The sequence below is a fragment of the Crotalus tigris genome, unplaced genomic scaffold (assembly GCF_016545835.1).
Source record: "Crotalus tigris isolate CLP2741 ecotype Arizona unplaced genomic scaffold, ASM1654583v1 scf7180000019147.1630427, whole genome shotgun sequence".
Taxonomy (NCBI): Eukaryota; Metazoa; Chordata; class Lepidosauria; order Squamata; family Viperidae; genus Crotalus; species Crotalus tigris.
The window spans coordinates 339,084-359,759 of record NW_024097401.1 but is presented as its reverse complement, the minus strand read 5'-3'; the positions used below and the strand labels follow the sequence as shown (position 1 = coordinate 359,759).

The window sequence follows — 20,676 nt, the reverse complement described above, 5'->3', positions numbered from 1 at the left end:
TACTCCAAAATCAAAGCTAAAAGAAACACCGATTCCAAGAAGATCAGTGAGGACATTTGCCACACCGTATCAATCAAGAGCCTTGCAATCAATTCTCCAACATTATCCTGTATAGGAATTTGATTAAAACCAGCGCTGGGATATTTACCTCTTGCTGACAGCTTCTTTGTATTGATGATCTTGGCAGCAAATTCTTGAGATGAGGTTTTTTTCACACATCTCCGGACCACTGAGAAAGCACCCCTAGAAGAAATACGGAAAGGCTGATCCCGTGAAACTGAATCAAGAACGAAGGATTCAATCTGTCAAGTTATTTAAAAGAACCCATTCGCTCAATTGGTTATAGAGCCAAAACCAGAAAAATTATTAGTATAGGGCAGGGGTAGGCAACCTTGGCTCTTTTATGACGCGTGGACTTCAACTCCCAGAATTCCTGAGCCAGCCACGCTGAGGGGAAAGAGAGAGGTTTCCAAGCTGAGCCATGCTGGCTCAGGAATTCTGGGAGTTGAAGTCCACGAGTCATAAAAGAGCCAAGGTGGCCTACCCCTGGTACGGGAGAAGGAGCTTCCAAGAAATCAGATGGTCTGGAAAACAGCCAGCATGGGTAAGGGGAAAAAAAGTGACAGGTTTTGAGGTTTGTTTACTTAATTTACTCTTTGATTCCAGCCTGGCCTCCGAGCTCGATCACTTTGGACACAGAAGGTGGGATTGCAGCTGAAACGTGTGGCTCAATGTATTATACAAACTAAAATCGTGTGGCTATTTTATGGCTCAGCGTGTTCTGTGACTATTGCTAATTTGATTAACCGTGAACACAGCCCCGCAAGAGCTCACTGTATCCATTACTCATTTTCTTCAACGGAGGCCCCCCCCCCCCAAAAAAACACGTCAAACCCTTCCAAAGGGGGGAAATCTCAAATGGCCACTCCTATTTCAGTTTCCTAGCACCCCCCCCCCCCTCTGCAGAGCTGAAATACTGTTACTCTAATGAGAAGAGCCTTGATATGTACTTCATAGTGGCCTTTTATAACACGGGCAGTCCAAATTTAGCAAGGGAAGCCCCAGTCCTAAGACAGACAAGCACAAGCCACCACAAGCAGCCTATTCAAAAACAGTATTCCGTTTGGAAGCCTCCGCTTTTTCCACAGGAGAAATGGGATGCCCATCTTGTTTGGTGCCCAGAAAGCAAGGATAGCATCCTGAAAGAGGGGCCACCCAAGAAAGCAAGGAAAGTGCCACCCCCCCACACCACCTTCCCCTTCCAATTCTGAGCAGGGGGGGTGGAGAGAAGAGAGAACCTCAGACACATCGTGGCAAAGTTAGAATAGGTTAGAATTATTATTATTGCAGACAAGAAGTTTCAAAATCAGCCGTGGACTTGCCCATTGCAAGGCAAAGGATTCTGCTCTAGACTTGGGAGTCATGGGTAGTGAGATACACCTATCTAAAGGACCCTTTCTAGGCTGGGACCCAGCTGCTCCTACCTTGCCAATTTCAGCCCTGATAGAGAGCCATTTCCCCCCAACCGGTATCCACCTGCTTCCATTCCTGCACAGAAATGAAAAAGAACCACCCCCAGGGTCCAAGACCAAGCCGGAGGGATGCTTACAGCCTGGTGCAAAAAGAAGACGCACCGGGGATATTCCCAGTTCCCACTATTCCTTCCCCTAGATTGGGCACCTAGGAGAAAAATACAGACGGAAAGACAGAGGCGGCGCACGCTGAGGACGGGGCGAAGGGAGACACATACAGAGAGCTGATCTTGACGGGTGAGAAATGTAGCAAGGGTCCTTTGCTGTAATGCAGGGCGGGGAGAAAGGGGGGGAAAATCTCGAAGTGAAGAGTCAGGTGAGGCTGGCCTTCCCAGCGGGAGCGCCGAGATTGGCTCCCCGGCCACGAGGCTCCCCAGAGCGGGCGCCGGTGCCGCAGCTGCCCGGGCCCCCTCCAGCCGCCTCGGCGCTGCGCAGCCCCTTCCGCGCCCGTCGGCCGCAGAAGTTGCAAGCTCGCTCGAGCAACTACGGAGGGGCGGGCAGCGCCGCTCCTGCGCAAGCCGGCGGCCCAGGAGGCTGGCCCGGGGAGAGTCGCGGAAAGACCGCAGTGCCCGGGGGGCCGAGCGGGAGGCGCTGTCAAGCCTGGGAAGCGAGGCCGACGCGCCAGGGCTCCAGGCCCCCGGAAGGCGCGGCGCGGCGGTGCCCGGGGCTGTGCCGCGCAGGCAGGCGGGAAGGATGGGGCGGCCGGGCGGGGGGACGTACTTGCCGAGCTCCTCGTAGAGCTGGTATTCGTCGGTGAAGCGGGTGCACGTCGCCGGGATGGCCATGGTCGGACTGCGGGAGGCGGCGGCGGCGGAAAGGCTCGGCCGGCACGTCGGCTGGCTCAGCAGCAGCAGCTGCAGCGCCGCCGCCGCAGGAGGCACATCGGACTGGGCGAGGCTCCGGCGGCGCTGGCGAAGGCAGACCAGCGCGCTCCTCCTTCCCGCCTCCGGCCGCTGCGGCTCCGGCTCTTCCTCCTCCTCCTCTGCTGTTGCTGTTGCTGCTGCTGCCGCCGGCGCGCCTCCCCGCCCGCTCCACTGCGCACAGTCCCGACCCCGACAGCAAAAGGAGGCGGCGTCTGAAGGCAGCCCGGGCCGGCCGCCAGCACCGCGAGATCTCCGCGGCCAAACATCCAAAGAGCCGCCGCCTCCCCGAGGGCCAGCTGAAGCGCCGCGTTTCGCGGGCGGAGCGGCTGAGGCTGCGCCTGCGTGACGGGCCTGGGAGAGGCGGCGGCCGCCGCCGCCGCCGCGCTCTTTCCTGTCTGGGGAGGCGCCTCCCTGTCGGGCCGAGAGCGGCCTTTCCCTGCCCGGATCCGGCGCTGCCTGCAGCCCAGCCCGGAGGAGCAGAGAAGGGGCGAGCGTGGGGCTTGGCTTGGCCTGGCTCAGCCTTGTTTAGGCCGTCGGGGTCAGAAAGGGCCAGGGAGGGACCGGGAGTCTTTGCAGCAGGTGCAGCCCCTCCGCTTGCCAACTCCGAAATTCCAGAGTAAAGATGGGGCAGCCTTTGAGCGCCCCTGACAAAATCCGCTGCAAGAGGTAGGTAACCCAGGTTCACTGTGTGTGTGTGTGTGTGGTTCACTGTGTGTGTGTGTGTGTGTGTGTGTGTGTAGCAGTGGTTCTCAACCTGTGGGTCGGGACCCCATTTGGGGTCGAACGACCATTTCACGGGGGTCGCCAATCAACGCAGTCCGCCATTTTTCCCCCCTTTTCTTTAGCTGTGCTACTCCCTTTTATTCTATTGGCTTTTGAAAGCCAATAGAATAGACTCTCTTGAATAGAGTCTAATTCTATTGGCTTTCAAAAGCCAATAGGAATTGTCCAGGCTGTCTCTGCCCTGCTGAGCCCGCCAAGAGTCCCATTCTGCAAACGGTGCTGCACCAGTTGAGTAGTCCTCAACTTACGACCGGTTGGGGGGTCGCAGCATTAAAAAGGTTGAGAACCACTGGTGTGTAGCCTTTGAGCGCCCCTGACAAAATCCGCTGCAAGAGGTAGGTAACCCAGGCTCTGTGTGTGAGTGTGTGTGTGTGTGTAGCTTTTGAGTATCCCTGACAAAATCAGCCGCAAGAGGTAGGTAACCCAGGGTCACTCTGTGTGTGTGTGAGTGTGAGTGTGTGTGTGTCACCCAATGAACCTCAGCTGGAGAGACCTTGTAGCCTTGGCTCCTGCCCCCATTCCTTGGCAGGGCCAGGCTGGAAAGGAGAATCAAAATAGGGCAAAACAAGCATAGTCCACCATGGTTTATTGATTGCCAGGTTTTCCTGTCCCTTCGTGGACTATTAAAATCACTTTTGGTGAGGTCTCTACCGAACATCTACAAACTAGTCAGCCGGATTTTAATCTAGCCTGTTGTGCAATCCCAGGCCACATTCTGCAAGTAAGATGATGTAGTAACAGGAGAGACTTGCAAAATTGTTCAGTTATTTATTCTTGCCTTTAGCAGCAGTAACTAAATTCTTTGACCTCTTTGCTGGCAGCCTGCAGGCTGTGAAATTCGTTTTCCCCCCTGGGGAAAGAATTCAAAAATGCTAGATTTATTTTTCCTGCTAATTACAAGTTGTGGGGTTTTTTAAGGAGCTGTTAGAAAAAGATGTGTGTGTGTGTGTGTGTGTGTGAAAATTAAAGGATGTACTAATTGAGTTGTGAGACAGGAAAGTATGTTAACTTGTGCGCTTCCAGGAGCTGACAGGTGCACTACTAAATTCTAACCTGACACCTGCATGCTTTCAGGGCCCAAAGATTATCTTCATTTTAAATAGGCCCGTGATGTGGATTAACTAAGTTCTTCTGGGTTCTGATTTTAAGGTGTAACCTGCACTATGGAGCCTTTGATCTGATCTTCTTAAATATATAATAATAAAATGAGAACTAAAGGTTCAAAGGGAAGGCAGATTAGAAAGAACAAAACCTTCCTGTTAAAAATTCCTTAATAAAGTTTGCTCTTCCTTCCTAACATCAATAAAGGTGATTTTCCCAGAAAATATCTGAAAAGCTGTAATTCGTGATTTAACTACGTTTTCTTTTTTTGCTATGTTTTAATTTATATCATGTATGTTTAATCTTTGTTGACTATAATTGGTTTTGTTATATTGCAGTTGTAATATATTGTAAATTATGCCAAGTTACGGAGTTATCTTAGCCAGCTTGCATATCTGCCAGAAGGGAAGGCTGTAAGTATTTTAAATTAAAAAAAAAATAAAACATTTCCTAAACTTCTTTTTGGCTTGGAGTGATTTGATTCATCTTGTGAAATGCAATTCTCTCCTTGACTTGCCTCTTTTTTGATTTGTATTAGACATTAAAGAAGATATATATAAACAGACATAAAAACAAGACAGGAAAAGGGGATAAAAAGGCAACATACAGATGAAAAAGGGATTTTAAAACATCATGCAAGTACATCATTAATTATTGACTATATTGTTCTGAAAGGCTAAATCATTACGCTTTAAGAATGAATAATAAGAACCATGTCAACATAGTATTTAACATGTCATTGAACTCAATCTTTTCACATCTTCATGATGTAGCTAGAAAGCAAGATTATGGTTAAAGAGTATGTGTTGGGCACAGTTGTAATTTCTCAATCTATGGCAAGTTAATCTTTTCAGGAAGAAAGCGCTGAGGATTAAAAAACTGGTCTTCACCAGCAAAAATGCCAACAAGCAGGATATATGAATAAAAAATGTATAGCAATGGACTTTCTACATCTTTAGACATTTGTGTTAAGGGACAAAGACAATTGTCCAAAAAATGCAATGTTATCTGCCAGTAACATACTGGACTCTTTCCCACATGCCCTGATTTCAAATACATACCTATTACAATCCTGCCCAGGGAGGCAAGCAATATATAAATGAAGATTAAGCTGAATCCCAAGTAGCTTTTATGATCTTCATAGAAGGAACCAGTTAACAGTTGATACTGCAGAAATTTATCTATTTTTGTAAGTAACACAAACCAGAAAAATAAAAGAAAAAAATAGTGAAGGAAAAAGAAAAAAAAAAAACAATGTAGCAAACAAAAAGTAAAGAAATACACAGATAATCCTTCGGATGGAACTGTCTGGTGGCTATTTATGACTTGGATTTGAAGTTCCGACAGTTGTGACCGCAATTCAGATGCTTGGCAACCAGGCTGCATTTGCAGCTATTTGCAGTATCCTCCTATCATGTGACTGCATTTTACAATGGTTTTGCTGAAAACTGGTAGTTATGTCTGATGTTTGGCCCAACCGGCCCCAGAGCAAACCGTTGGTGACCAATCCCTTTATGATCATCATGACTTAACGATCGTAATGGGCAGGCTCCATTATAGTCGTAACTCAAGGACCACATATATAAAAAAGTGACTTCCCCCCCCCCCATCACAATAAGTAAAAACAATTTTAACTTATCACCACCTCTTAGAATATAACTATCTCTATGTTCTATATCTCATCTCTTATTTATGAACAGATCCTTAAAAACCTGTGGTTCAGTCCTGATCAATAAATGTTCTTTAAGTGTTATCATAAATAACAAGTCTTACTTTAATGTTGATCAAATAAACCTACTTTATATTCCTTCCTTTTACTTTTAACCAGGGCTTTTTTTTTTGTCATAGAATGGCCAGAACGGAGTTCCGGCACCTTTTTTGGATGGAACCTTTTAGAGTAGGCAAGGCGGGTTGTATGATGTGTGGGAGTTACGGCACCTTTTTTTTTTTTTTTTTTTTACAAAAACACTGCTTTTAATAGTCTTAATCTTGAATCCCTCCAAATAATTTCCTACAGTTCAGCTTCCTTTTTTCTTTGTCCCTTTGCACAGTACAAGAAAGTTACCCAAATCGCTCTTTTGGTTTGCCATTTGTATTCCCCTTTTAATTATTAACACACCAGCCAATTTTATTTGTATATCCGGGGTAATGTCTTTTTCCGTATCCCTCTTCTAGCTTGCCATTTTTAAATCCACTTTCAGATCAGATGCTACAGGGATTCCAAAAAGCATCAAAGTGACCAGCACTAAAGACTTAGTAAGAGCAGCAGCTGTTTCTAGATTAGAATGGAGCCATACTTGTCCCATTGCGTTTCCTGGCTTCTTATATAGTGCAGAATGTATTGTGTCAAAATCCCACAAAGTATTTCCTCCAGCAACGGATGTTTCATGGTAAATTTTTAGATTTACCTTGAAAAGTTTTCTGCATTAATTATATGATAAGAATTTTAGGAGCCCAAACTCATTTTGATACCTTTTACGCCATGCCTCTGTATGCAAACGTTCAGGGCCCCCCTGCGTCAAATGGTATGTTTCCACAAATCCTTAGAACAGAATTTTTCATGACTTCTGCATGAAGCAGAGTTCAACGCTGCATCTTTCTATAAATTTGAATGAATCGTTACTATTTATGTGCAGTTGTTTACAGATTCAAAATAAGAAAACAGTGGACATAGCAGCTACAGAAGCTTGGGCCTCTTTCAATTAGTGTGTAACATCATCTTAGGAAGAAAAAGCAACTTCCAAACTTTCTTGTAGCCAACTCAAAAGTCCTTCACTGTCTTGCTGAATTACCCAATTTCTTTTCAGCTTTAATACATCTGAAATGTATCTCCAAATCAACTATGTATAAAGTACTTATTAGAAAGAAAGAGAATGATATCAAGAAAGACTCCTTAGTTCCAAGAATTGAATACTGCAAATATATAGATCTGGAATATGCCACGATTGCAAAAAAAGCTTAACACTTCTGAAATGGAAGAGCGTATGGGAAAAAATCCAAAAGCAGGAAGAGAAAAAACTCTTAATCTCTACAGGGAAGATTTGGAAACTATAATTTCTCCCAATGGAGCTATTGTAAATTAGACACTAGAAAGGTGGTCAAATTTATCTGCTCTTACCATTTTGAATCCAAACAACTGCACTATTTATGTGAACCATGCGTTCAAATTTTAGACAGTTGTACTTAATTTTGTATCATGTAGAGGTTTATTGTTGCTCACTTAATGATTCAATGAAATTACAATTTGACCAAGATTCCTAAGTTTTTACGTACCACTATATATCATAGAAGTTACTGTTCCTCTCTACATTCCTGTGTTGGTCAGACAGAATATTTCATGTGGTTCTCAGAACTCCACTTTAACGTTAATACGGTGGAAAATTTCCAGAGAAAAACAACCAAAATGGGACACCTGGTAAGAAAACACTTGTGGAACAGGTGAAAATATTGGACATGATATCCCGGGGAAGAGAAAATTGTGGAGAGCTCTGATAATTGTCTTGCAACATCAGAAGAATTGTCATACACAAATAGGCAGAATTGTTCCAGGTTGGACATTAGGAAACATTTCCCAGCCAGTAGCAACTATTCAATGATGGAACATATTATCTCAGAAGGTGTTGAATCTTCTTTTATTAAAAGTTCTTGGACACGGGATGGATGGGCCTCTTGTTAAGGATGCTGTTACGGTTTCCTGCACTGGGCAGAAATTGGGCTGAACAATCTTCATAGTTCCAACACCTACTGTCTTTGAAGTGTTTCGTTAGTCCAGGGGTAGGCAACCTCGACTCTTTTATGACTCATGGACTTCAACTCCCAGAATTCCTGAGTCAGCTATCCTGAGGGGAAAGGGAGAGGTTTCCAAGCTGAGCCATGTTGGCTCAGGAATTCTGGGAGCTGAAGTCCATGAGTCATGAAAGAGCCGAGGTGGCTACTCCTGCATTAGTCGGAACCTTGACATCTACATTCTGTGGTCATAGAATCATAGAGTTGGAAGGGGCCTTCAGAAGTATAAAACCATAGAATAACCTCTGCTTGATACATAAATCCAAATTAAAACATTCCAGACAGACTTTGGCACATCGAACAAAGGAAAATTCAAACTGCTTTTCCTATTAAGAGTACATTCAGTAAGCACACTCTCTGCTTCTTCAAGTCAATACTAAAAATATTGACAAGGGAAGGGCACAGGACTAATCCCTCTGTGGCACCCCACTTCACACTTTTCTCCAGTTTGAAGAGGAACGTCTTTGATTACAAATTTTGAGTCAGATATATATCCACTTCACTGTCATATCATTAGATTGCTAATGAACATGTCATGGGGTACTTTGTCAAGATGCTTTGATTAAGTCAAAATTACTCTTACAATTTATTAAGGAAGTTACGTGATCAAAATTGAGATAAGGTTAATAAGGGTTTTTTTTTTCCATAAGAAATCTCTACTGACTTCTGGTAATTACTCCATGATTTTCAGGATGGTTAAAGATGGATTTCTTTATGCTTTGCCTTGCAGTCTTCCCAGGGGAACTGATGTCAGACTCATTTGTAGTGTTTTTGGATCTTCCTTTTCTTATTTCCTTTTTTGGAGATAAGAGATAGGATCTGTTCTAGTTGTGGGGCACTATCAGGGTTTTCTCAAAGATAAGGCATAAGTGTTTGACCTGATGGTCAGTTGGTTCCTCCATAGCTCCAAAAAGCAATTCACAATTCAATTGCTAGATGTTTAAACTAAAAAAAAAAAAAACTAAACTAAAAAAAATAAAAAGTTTCAATGACCTCTCATCCAGTTTTTCACAGTTTCCTGGTTGGACATATGGGTATTTTTATTGGACCAAAACAGGAGTTAAATATTGCCATCTCCACTGAACAGCTGGCTAATGATTCTTTTTATCATAAACACAGTCTCAAGAAATCCTTTGCGTTATTATCTCTTCCAATATGTGTATCTTTTTCATACTTCATTAAATGTTTTTTATTTGTTTATTCTTTTTGTATACTGCCAAATCAACTATACACCTGGGGCAGTTCACAAGAACAATGACCAATAAAGCATCCGCCATATGCAATCAAATGTTCATTGTAAAAAATGTAGGATAAAAAGATAAAAATACCTGTAGTGAACTTAGCTAATTAGCTACAAAATGTTACAAATAAAAATAAAATAAACAACGTCAAAGGAACACAAATATATTGATAAATTATTCTTCTTGTGTTCTTCTGTCATTGATTATGTTATTGTTCTATTATTTTACTTCTGTTTACACTTTCATTTTTTTCTTTTTATTACTGTAAGCCACCTATAATAGCCCCATGAGAGAGGCGGCAAATAACTTTAACAAATAAATACATAAAATGGCGATCAAACCGATCTGTCCTAGGGGAGATCAAACCTGTCTGCTCTTTAGAAGGCCAGATCCTTCTAAGTTGAAGTTGAAATTCAAATACTTTGAATTCAGAAGCTGAAATTCAAATACTTTGGCCACCTAATGAGAAGGAAGGACTCACTGGAGAAGAGCCTAATGCTGGGAAAGATGGAGGGCAAGAGAAGAAGGGGACGACAGAGGATGAGGTGGCTGGATGGAGTCACTGAAGCAGTAGGCATGAGCTTAAATGGACTCCAGAAGATGGTAGAGGAAAAGGAAGGCCTGGAAGAACGTTGTCTGTGAGGTCACAATGGGTCAGACACAACTTTGCAACTAACAACAACAACAACTATTAAGGATGGTCACAACATACTAATCATAAAATGCTTTTCAAAATAATAGGATTTCAAATAACTGAAGTTCCTCAAATAGCCCTCTGGGCAACCTTAGGGAGCCCATTCCATCCTCTTAGCATTTTCTTTTTGCGCTGCTGATTTCCCAGATGGACTGTCACTTCTAAATTAATATTTTTTCTGTTTGCATGACCAGTGTGATCCTGCAAACCCATCAACACAAGGTGAATTTTGTCTCGTTTTGCAACTTTTGCAGAAAGTCAATTAAAAACGTGAAATTAATCACAGAACAGCATCCTCGAAGTTTATATGGATAAATATTTAATTCAAGGCATAAAATGTTAAGAAAAGATATTCATGGCAAAGAAGACTGATCCAACTCTTATCAAAACAATACAGTGTCAGACTGTTGATCAGGAAGGAAATTAACATTAGGGCATCTGAAGGCAAATTTCCTACATTTTATAATAAACCAGTAGTAGTCCAATTACTGCTGAATGTCAATTTGCATCGTCATCATCGTCACTATTATTATATTTTCACCGTACACACATATCCCAAACCAGTTGTAGATGTCCAGATGTAGGAAAAGAGGAAGGTCTGGGGTCAGAGTCAAGAGAGACTCAACCTAGAATCATTAAGTGTCCACCGACGCTCCAAGTCCAAGTCTATTGACTTTGTTCTAGCACAAATTTAGTGCTGACCACTAGTTGACTAGATCTTGTGTATAGGCTTGAGCAATAAATCTTCTGAACCGGAACTTAATGAGTGGTCCTGATTCTTTGCATTTGATACCAGCCATCCTTTCATCCTGGGACTAAAAAACCACCACGGTCCCTTTCAACTCTGTTATTCTATTGTTTTCTTGTGGACTTCTTAAAACACAATGTGAAATGTCTACCAAAAACAAAATCTGTTTTGGTACTGATCTCCTTAAGTGGAGAATTCCATCTTTTCATGTATTTGAAAAACATCTTTTCATGTATTTGAGTTGAGAAGCCAGGTTGGGACTTCTGGGTTACGCTAGTTTCATACATTAGGCCAGTGGTTCTCAACCTTTTTAATGCCGCGACCCCCAACTGGTCGTAAGTCGAGGACTACTCAACCGGTCGTAAGTCGAGAACTACTCAACTGGTGCAGCACCGTTTGCAGAATGGGACTTTTGGCGGGCTCAGCAGGGCAGAGGCAGCCTGGACAATCCCTATTGGCTTTTGAAAGCCAATAGAATTAGACTCTATTCAAGAGAGTCTATTCTGTTGGCTTTCAAAAGCCAATAGAATAAAAGGGAGTAGCACAGCTAAGGAAAAGGGGAAAAAAATGGCGGACTGCATTGTTTGGCGACCCCTGTGAAATGGTTGTTCGACCCCAAATGGGGTCCCGACCCACAGATTGAGAACCACTGCATTAGGCTGATATATTCAGTTGCTGATATACAAGTGGTCCTCAACTTATGACAATTGGGAACCAGAATTTCTGTTGCTAAGGAAGCAGGTGGTTAAATGAGTTGTCTCAATTTTATGACTTTTCCTTTGCTACAGTGGCTAAATGAATCACTGCAGTCGTTAAGTGATTCATGCAGTCATTAAGTGAATCTGGCTGCCCCCGTTGATTTTGCATGTTAGAAGCCAGTTGGGAAGGTCGCAAATGGGGATGATGTGACCCCGGGTCGCTGTATCCATCGTAAATACATCCCGGTGACCAAGTGAATTTGGATCCCATGATCATGGGGATGCTGCAGTGGTCGTAAGTGTGAGGACTGGTCATAAGTCTCCTTTTTCAGTGCCATTGTAAGTTCAAATGGTCACTAAACGAATTATTGTAAATTGGGGACTACCGGTACTACAAGTTTAATTTAATTATATGGTCTGTTTTTAAAAGGACTTAATTTTAAGTCCTACCACACACAATAGATTACAATGACCTTTGCTCGATGCCACTTCTGTAGATAATATGAAGAAATGGAATATTAATTTTATCTCATATACAAACTTTAAGTTATTTTTTAGCATCTGCCCCTTCTCCAAATTGTGAGGTTCAGAATTTGATCAATTTATCAAGTGCCTGAAAGAAGGAATGTTACCCCTACGAATCGTATTAGTTCATAAGTGAAACCTGGCTACAGTTTATAGGAACCAAGAGAAATCTAAACCCTCATCCATCAACAGCTGTAGCAAATAATTCGGAAAACTACAGTGTGGATAAACAAGGATACGAGTTCTTTGGCAGGATTCATTGGCTTTTAATAGCAGTATGATCAGCTAGAATGTAAGAAGAGAAACCTGCTCTCGTTATTACCCTACTGTGTTGGAAAATTATACATACGGAATGTTTGCCAGATAAGGAAATAAAAAAACAAAACAAAATAAAGGGGAACCCCTTAGGGTACTGACCCTATTTGGCCTTATCTACCAACACTGAGGGAGAATTGGACGGGATCCTTTTCTTTGCTATTTTGCAACTGTTCTTTGATGTTGTCAGGGAAACGGTGCAATAGTTGGAAGGCTGCTGATCAGTGCAAGGGAGAGAGATAAATAATACCTGCATTGAAAAATTGGCACTGGCTACCAAGTGCTTTCTTGACACATTCAAGAGGTTGGTATCGACCCGCAGAGGCCTTGTCTTGAATCTATTTTTCCCAGAGTGAAGAGTTACAGAGCTGCATTGTAAGTGCTGACAGACCAATCTTTTCATAATTGTTAATGGATAAGCTGTTTTATGAGGTGGTATTTAAATGCTTCTGGATTGTTCCGAGTCATCCCGTGACATCTCAAGAGCAAGAGTTCGGGTATATTTCCTTCTTGCAGTCATAACAATAGCAACGTAATTTGGATGATTCTCTTCTGAAATTAGTACTTCGGTGTACCCGCACATTAAATTGTGAAAAGACAATGAAATCTAAAGAAGTTCCTTTCTTTTGAGCCCTGCTGAAACTCTCTCTCTTCTGTCCTAATATTTATTTTTCCTTTACTTTCAAAAGAGAAAGGGGTGCATAAGTAGAGTTGCATGCCAAAGGTTAGGCATTTTGTTAAAATTGTATATTTCAATGAACCCCTAAGTCAGGGGAAGACCACCTTGGCTCTTTTATGACTCGTGGACTTCAACTCCCAGAATTCCTGAGCCAGCCATGCTGAGGGGAAAGGAAGAGGTTTCCAAGCTGAGCCATGCTGGCTCAGGAATTCTGGGAGTTGAAGTCCACGAGTCATAAAAGAGCCAAGGTTGCCTACCCCTGGCTAGATTAAACAGGGAGAAAAATGGATGCTAGTTGTCCCTCAGGCAGGGAAACCAGCAAGGTGGACTTGGGTAGACCTCACCTCGCAGACCTAGACAGTCTTAGGCTTTGGAACAAGATAGCGGCCAAACAAACACCACACTTGTATCGTGCACTGATAGCTTTGCAGTAGGAACCAGGAAGCATCATAAGTGCAACAACAAACGGACCTTGAAACCATGCAGGGCCAGCATTAAAAACAACAAAAATAATTTGTCTCGCAGAAGCGTCCAACCTCTTTCAGCTTCAGTTCTTCATACGTTGTGAGATGTTAACTGCCAGGGTATGTTGCTATTTAATTGAAAACTTCTCTCTACCAGCATATTTCCTGCACCGCTGGCTGCCACCCAACCCAGAAGCATAATAGAATCTATTTGGTTGGCTTGAGTGCTTTTCTTCACTCTTTTTGTTTCAAATATATCGGATGGTTAGGTTAGGGCAGGGATAGGCAACTGGGCTCTTTTATGACTCGTGGACTTCAACTCCCAGAATTCCTGAGCCGGCCTGGCTCAGCATGGAAACCTCTCCCTTCCCCTCAGCATGGATGGCTCAGGAATTCTGGGAGTTGAAGTCCACGAGTCACAAAAGAGCCAAGGTGGCCTACCCCTCGGTTAGGGTGAGGGTTAGCATCTTGTTCCAATTTTTTTTCAGGCTGATCAAGGGATTCTTTTGGACATTTTCTTTTGGTGAAGAGCTTTCTTTTGGATAGCTCTCATGCGGATCCCTGTTGGGTAAGCAATGCTCTCCGTTGTGGACAACCCTTCCAGTGTCGTTTGCATGGATCACTTTGTGGACATCCAGATTTTACTTCGAGTTCAATAATTCCATGTAACTTCAAATTCTTAAAAACGCTTTTCACGGATGAAATGGCTATCTGGAAGCTTTTAAGGCAGTGGCGGCGAAACTATGGCACGCGTGCCAGAGGCGGCACTCAGAGCGCTCTCTGTGGGCACACACACTATGCCCCAGAGATGGTGACTGTTCCTTTTCAACCAGCCGCCTGCTAACTTGCTGAGGTCCTACATGGCCAGATGTATCCCAGCACGGCTGGTTTCCCTCTCCTCTGTCCCATCCCTCCTGGCTTAGCACGCTCTCCTTTTCCCGGGCACAACCCACTGCATCGTCTCCTCAGCTGTCGGCTGTCCGTCCAGCTCAGATGCAGCTTCTCTGAACTTCTTGCGGCGGGCTGCGGGGTCCCAGAGTGCACCGGTCGAGGGGCCGGCAGGCTGTGGCTGCTGACGGACACTGTCAGCCCCTGTGCACTTGCTGGCCTCTGTGTGCGGGGCCGATGGTGTCAGGCAGCAGCCGCCCCAGCCCTGCCTCATCTTGCCCTGTGACAATGGCACCCCCGCCCTGTCTCACCTTGCCTCCTGCCCACCATCCCATCTGCCAGAGACCCCCCTGGATCTCCCCCAACCCTGCCCAGCCCCCACAGGCGTCCCTCCCCACGAGCAACATCGAGGTGGCCACACACCCACCTTGGCCACACCCACTATGTCTGCCCTGACCACTACAGCCACGCCCCCCCAGTGGGCCACGCCCACCTGGCACCCAGAGATAAATAAGTGGGTTTTGGGTTGCAGTTTGGGCACTCGGTCTCTAAAAGGTTTGCCATCACTGTTTTAGGATTGTTTTTTTTTTAAAAAAAGAAATACACATAGAGGTAGTCCTCAGCTTATGACTAGTTACTTAGATTATCAAATTTCCAATATAGACCTACTTGGGGGGGGGGTATTCATGATCTGGATTCAAAGTTTTGACAATTGGGAAAGCGCCCTCCGAGTCACATGAACTGCAGGGCTTTAACCACATTTTACAATGGTTTCGCTTAACCACTGGTGCAAGAAAGGTCATTAAATTGTGTCAGTTGTGTGACTGGCCCACTTTACCACCATGATGAGTTATGACCGTGATGATTTTGTAGGCTCCCCTGCGTTTCATGTCTACCTCACTTATATTTTCGGCGTATTGTACATTGCTTATTGAACTCTTAATTGGTTGCTGAACGGAGTCTGAACCACAGTCACAACCTGAGAGATGAGAAGGGTTAAAGTAGGTTTTCACTTGCAGAAGCTGGCTAATTGTGGGCCTGCCAGGTCAGTCATGTTTTGGGCCCTTATTATTTGGCGGGGGGGAAAAAACAAGCTTTAAACTTCTGCTCTTGCCATATTCAGGCAGATTAATATTGTATCATATTTGTGTATGTATTGTTTTAACCTATGCTCCCCCGAGTTATATTGTTCTGTGAGAGGAGCGGCTATATAAATTGGCGGATAACACAATCAAATATAAGTTGGTAATTTCCAGAGTTCTTCACAAATGAAAGTTTTACTTTATCATTTTCTTCGTTCCCTCGGATTCATAAATCCTTTTTCCAAAGCTGTGGTTGTTATCTTTCATCGCTCCCATCCCTGTCCAGAAATATCTCTCTCTCTCTCTCTCTCTCTCTTCTGAACAAATAATAGCTTTGTTTTGGAAACGCTCAGACTAAATTAAAAGGAATCTGTTCATCTCAGGGTATTAGTGAAGCTGTTCAATGTACTTTTATCTGTTAGGAAAACAAATGTCCCAGCCAAAAGATGCAAACACCAGTGAGATGAGATGGGAAGCCGCTGCTGGCAGGCTCAGCCGGGGAAAATGAATGAATGAACAAATAAATAAATTAGCAAACACATGGTTAGCTCAACATGTGAAAATAGGAATGGAGAGCTGGTAGGCTCCCAACCTTTTTTTTTTCCGGGGCCTGGGGTGGGGGAATAGATCTTACTACTAAGAGAGGTTGAGTTAATACATTTGGCTAAAGCACAGCTGCAACACCCAGAAAACTCTTGTCACGTTTTCACAGAACTGCATCCTTCAGTTAATGCGACTCTTAATAATTCATACCCGTGAGAGTTTATGGACAAGTCAAAAAAAGAGAGAAAGGGATGGCATTAGCTGTTCTGATGTCTACTGATAAACAATAAATAAAAGGTTTTTATTATCATTGCATGCTCTACAGGTAGGCCTTGACTTTGACCCCACGTGAGCCCAAAATTTATGTTGCTAAACGAGTTATTGGTTAAGTGAATTTTGTCCCATTTTATGACCTTTCCTGCCACGGTTGTTAAGTGGATCACTGCAGTTTGTTAAGTTTGTAGCACAGTTGTTAAGTCAATCCGGCTTCCCCGCTGACTTTGCTTGTCAGAAGATTGCAAAAGGGGATCACATGACCCCGGGACAAAGCAACAACCGCCATAAATAGGAGCCAGTTGCAGAAATCCCCAAGCAGAAACCAGCTCTATAGAAATGCAGATGTAAACTATTCAGGAAGGCTGAAGCTAGAAGATTAAGAAGACAAAGGCACCTAAAATCTACATACCCCACCCTAAATCTAAGACAGGACATAATAGGATTAACCCACAGATGCCGAAGGGACACAGGTCAAAATACATGACACAGGAAATACAAAGCCTCAAACAGGAACAGGAAACAACTCCAAACAAAAGGCCAAAGAGGGTATAAAAACCCACTCCCTACATGTGTGCTCTCTCTCTCTCTCTCTCTCTCTCTCTCTCTCTCTCTTCTTACAGAGCCATCTTTCCGTCTGGCTCTCCTCTTCAATAAACTGCAACCTTCTTTCTAAAGCAGTCGCCATGTTGTTTATTCCCGGCTCGGACTGAACCATGATGAAGACTTTTCCTTCAACAAGAGTTTGACTTTCCCCATTGACCTTGCTTGTCAGAATCTCCCTGGGAAGGTTACAATTGGTGATCACATGACCGTGGGACAGTGCAACTGTCCGTTGCCAAGTGCCCAAATGTTGATCACGTGACTTAAGAGGATGCTGCAAGTCACCAGCATAGTCCTAAGTCACCACCAGTTCTTCTGTGACTCTGATAGCCTCCCCTACCCCTATTACTTACTGCATCACAGAATGTGTAGAACTGGGATGTTTGTAGACTTTTTTTGTTTGTTTGAAGGTTTGGAAGGAGGGCTTAATGTCTAAGGGTTTCCTTAGGTTTACAGAGGTTTAAGGCATTGTTGAAGGAAAAGTCTTCATCATGGTTCAGTCCAAGCCGGGAATTAACAACATGGTGACTGCTTTAGAAAGAAGGTTGCAGTTTATTGAAGAGGAGAGCCAGACAGAAAAATGGCTTTGGAAGAAAAAGAGAGAGGGCACAGGTAGGGAGTGGGTTTTCATACCCTCTGGGGCTTTTGTTTGGAGTTGTTTCCTGTTCCTGTTTTAAGGCTTTGTATTTCCTGTGTCATGTATTCTGACCTGAGTCTGGATGTGCCCTTTGTCATCTGTGAGTTAATCCTATTACGTCCTGTCTTAGAGTTTGGGTGGGGTATGTAGATTCTAGGTCTTCTTAATCTTCTAGCTGGGGGCCTCCCACCTTCCTGGATTATTTACACCTGCATTTCTACAGAGCTGGTTTCTGCTTAGGGGAGGGAGACTTGGGGCTATTAAGAAAAAACTGGACATGCTTTTCTGCCTCTTTAAGATCCTTTGGGGAAATATATTTTTCTGCCCTTTTAATGTTTCCTTTTCTTGGGGGGCTGACTTCCCACAGCACCTACTGCATTCCTTAAAAAAGCACATCATCTTCTCAAATTAAGCCAATTTTATATCTGTAAAAATTCTAATCCTTCCTTCCAAGCTATAGTAACATAAGCAAACAGGCTTTTCCACCCGACCTCTGGTGGCTTTTTTGCTCAGCTTCTCCTTGCTGTATAAAAGGCTGCAATACTGAATTTTTTTTCTTTGTCAGCTGAGGGAAGCTTTAAATCTGAAACACTCTCAATGTCATTGTGCCATCTACTGGGGAGGGGGGAAAAAGACAACTTTGGGGAGGGGACAATTTTGCTATTATTAAACTCCTGTAAAAAATACCGCAATTAATTTTTTCAAAAGCATCATACTAAAAGAGGTGGGCAGAAATAATTAAAATGGATCTCTCCACGTTTGGAACGCAGTTGTCAACATAAGAAGCAACTTCAGACTCTCTTCACCTGGGAGTGTAATACTCAACCTGTCGGTGGGGACTGAATGTGCAGATCAGCACAAAGTGGAAGAATCTACCTTGCAGATTCTCTAACCCAGTGTGGATTCTTCCTACAGGGATTTTATGAATCTCAAAACATTGCAACCATTTTGTTTAACGCCCTCCAAGGTTTCACAGGATCGGCATTCCAGGGAAGCGAGGCCGGTGGGGCAAGGCAAGGTTACTTACAGAACCGCATACTGCTGCATAGTTCCCAGAGACCAGTGAAGTCCCACAGATTGGGCCTCCTTCAGGTCCCGTCGGCCAGACAATGTCGGCTGGCGGGCCCTCGGGGAAGGGCCTTTTCTGTGGTGGCTCCGACGTGGTGGAATCAACTTCCCCCCCCGAGATTCGAACTACTCCCACCTTGCCGGCCTTCAAGAAAGCCATTAAAACTTTCCTGTTCCGGCAGGCCTGGGGTTGATGTCCCTGGGGGGGCCAGGACACAATTGGGACATGTTGTATGAATGCACTCATTTTTATTGTTATATTTATTGTTTTAATTTTGTACGCCGCCCTGAGTCCCTAGGGATTGGGCGGCATATAAATTTTATTCATAAATAATAAATAAATAAGGCAGACCTCTCAGATGGGCTTTGTTTGCCCCTTAATAATTGATTAGAAAGCCACTGGCAACACTGGAGGGAGATACTCAAGCTTTGCACAGCTCTTGGGAAATAGGGCTAGCAGGTTGCTTTAAGTCTGCGTAAGTTTTTTCAAACTTGACAACTTTAAGATGTGTGGATCTCAGCTCCCAGAATTCCTCAGCCAGCATTTTGGGAATTGAAGTTCCCACATCTTAAAGTTGCCAGATCTGGGCTGCAAGAATCCAGATTAAAAACCAATGGCAGCAAAAACAAGCTTCTATATTCCTTTGCTGCCATCTAGTGGCTTCCCACTTCACTACCCAGGGAAGCCATCAGTGAGACTCAGCTACAGTCAGTTTCTGGCTCGTATTTCTTGCCCACCATTGGGAATGTCCGGGTTCTTCTAGCACAGTGTTTCTCAACCTTGACAATTTTAAGGCATGTGGACTTCAACTCCCAGAATTCCACAGTCAGCAATGCTGGCTGTGGAATTCTGGGAGTTGAAGTCCACATGCCTTAAAATTGTCAAGGTTGAGAAACACTGTTCTAGCAGCACATGTAGAAATGCAGATGTAAATAATCCAGGAAGGTTGGACGCCCCCAGCTAGAAGATTAAGAAGACAAAGAAATCTAAAATTTACATACCCCACCCAAACTCTAAGACAGGACATAATAGGATTAACTCACAGATACCAAAGGGCACACTCAGAGTCAGGTCAAAGTTCATGCCACAGGAACAACTCCAAATAAAAGGCTCAAGAAGGTATAAAACCCCACTCCCTACATGTGCTTGCTCTCTTTTCTTCCAGAGCCATCTTTCTGTCTGGCTCTCTTCTCCAATAAACTGCAACCTTCTTTCTAAAGCAGTCGCCATGTTGTTTATTCCCGGCTTGGACTGAACCATGATGAAGACTTTTACTTCAACAATATCATACTGGATACACTTTTGGGGCCTCTTCAAAGAAGCACCAACAAGGCTGGAAGCCAAGGATCCAAAGAGTGGGGTGAGGCAATTGTGCCCTCCATGGAGGATCACTGATCCCGGCTCATTGGAACTCCCAAATTTGGAGGGTTGCAAGAGAAAAAAATCAGCACTCCTTTGACTGCAGTTCTAATCCAGAATATTGCATTATGTTGTACTGTATTGGGTATTATGTTGGATATATTGGCTCAGCTGATGTAAAAGTTACCTGAAGCTGCTCTTCAATGTTGAGTTCTTTTTAGGGAGATGCCTCCAGGCCATGTTCTCTGTTCATACCTTAGTACCCTGCTCTCTTGCAGTGGGTCCCGTCCTCAAAGTACTGTCTCCACATCTGCCGACCTGGGATTCTTCCAAGTGCCCAGACTTGTGTGCAATTGCAATACTTTTTGCTATGTAAGCAGCTGGATGCAAGCAAGGCTTTTGAAATCGGTAAGTGGGTTAGGAGCATTTTTCAACAAAGTGATCTAAAATAGAAACAAATAGAAAGCATCGGTCATGCCTTTATATTTGAGCAAACAGCGATGCATTTCTATCAGGATAATGGAGGAAAGGCAGCATCAGTGCCTACTTAGGGAGAGTCCAATTACACCACCAAAGCCCTCCATTACATCAAGGTGGGATTGGTTTTCATTGCATTGCTTCTTGCCCACTGGGTCTGGGAGTGGGGTAATGCTCCGTGTTGAGATGGTTTCTGCCCATAATTTCTGTGCTGTTTGCTCTCTCTCTCTCTCTCTCTCTCTCTCTCTCTCTCTCTCTCTCTCTCTCTCTCTCCCCCCTTGAAAATAGAAAGAATCAAAACAGATTCTCTGGAGCC

The 20,676-nt window shown here is 43.9% G+C and overlaps 1 protein-coding gene across 18 annotated transcripts in view; it reads right to left on the bottom strand.

Moving 5' to 3' along the window:
• CAMK2G (calcium/calmodulin dependent protein kinase II gamma) overlaps positions 1–3,124 on the bottom strand; it is a 194,778-nt gene extending 191,654 nt beyond the window's left edge. For 4 of the 18 annotated variants that reach the window (XM_039359989.1, XM_039359994.1, XM_039359991.1 and 1 more), the window contains exons 1-2: positions 2,253–2,896; positions 149–243 (exon numbers count right to left, since the gene is read on the bottom strand). In XM_039359989.1, coding sequence (XP_039215923.1) covers positions 149–243; positions 2,253–2,317 — 160 coding nt within the window. In that variant the 5' untranslated portion in view covers positions 2,318–2,896. Of the gene's footprint in view, positions 1–148; positions 244–2,252 lie in introns of all 18 variants that reach the window. The other 14 variants (XM_039359982.1, XM_039359980.1, XM_039359981.1 and 11 more) reach the window with 7 other exon arrangements.
• Between the last annotated feature and the right edge of the window lie 17,552 nt (positions 3,125–20,676).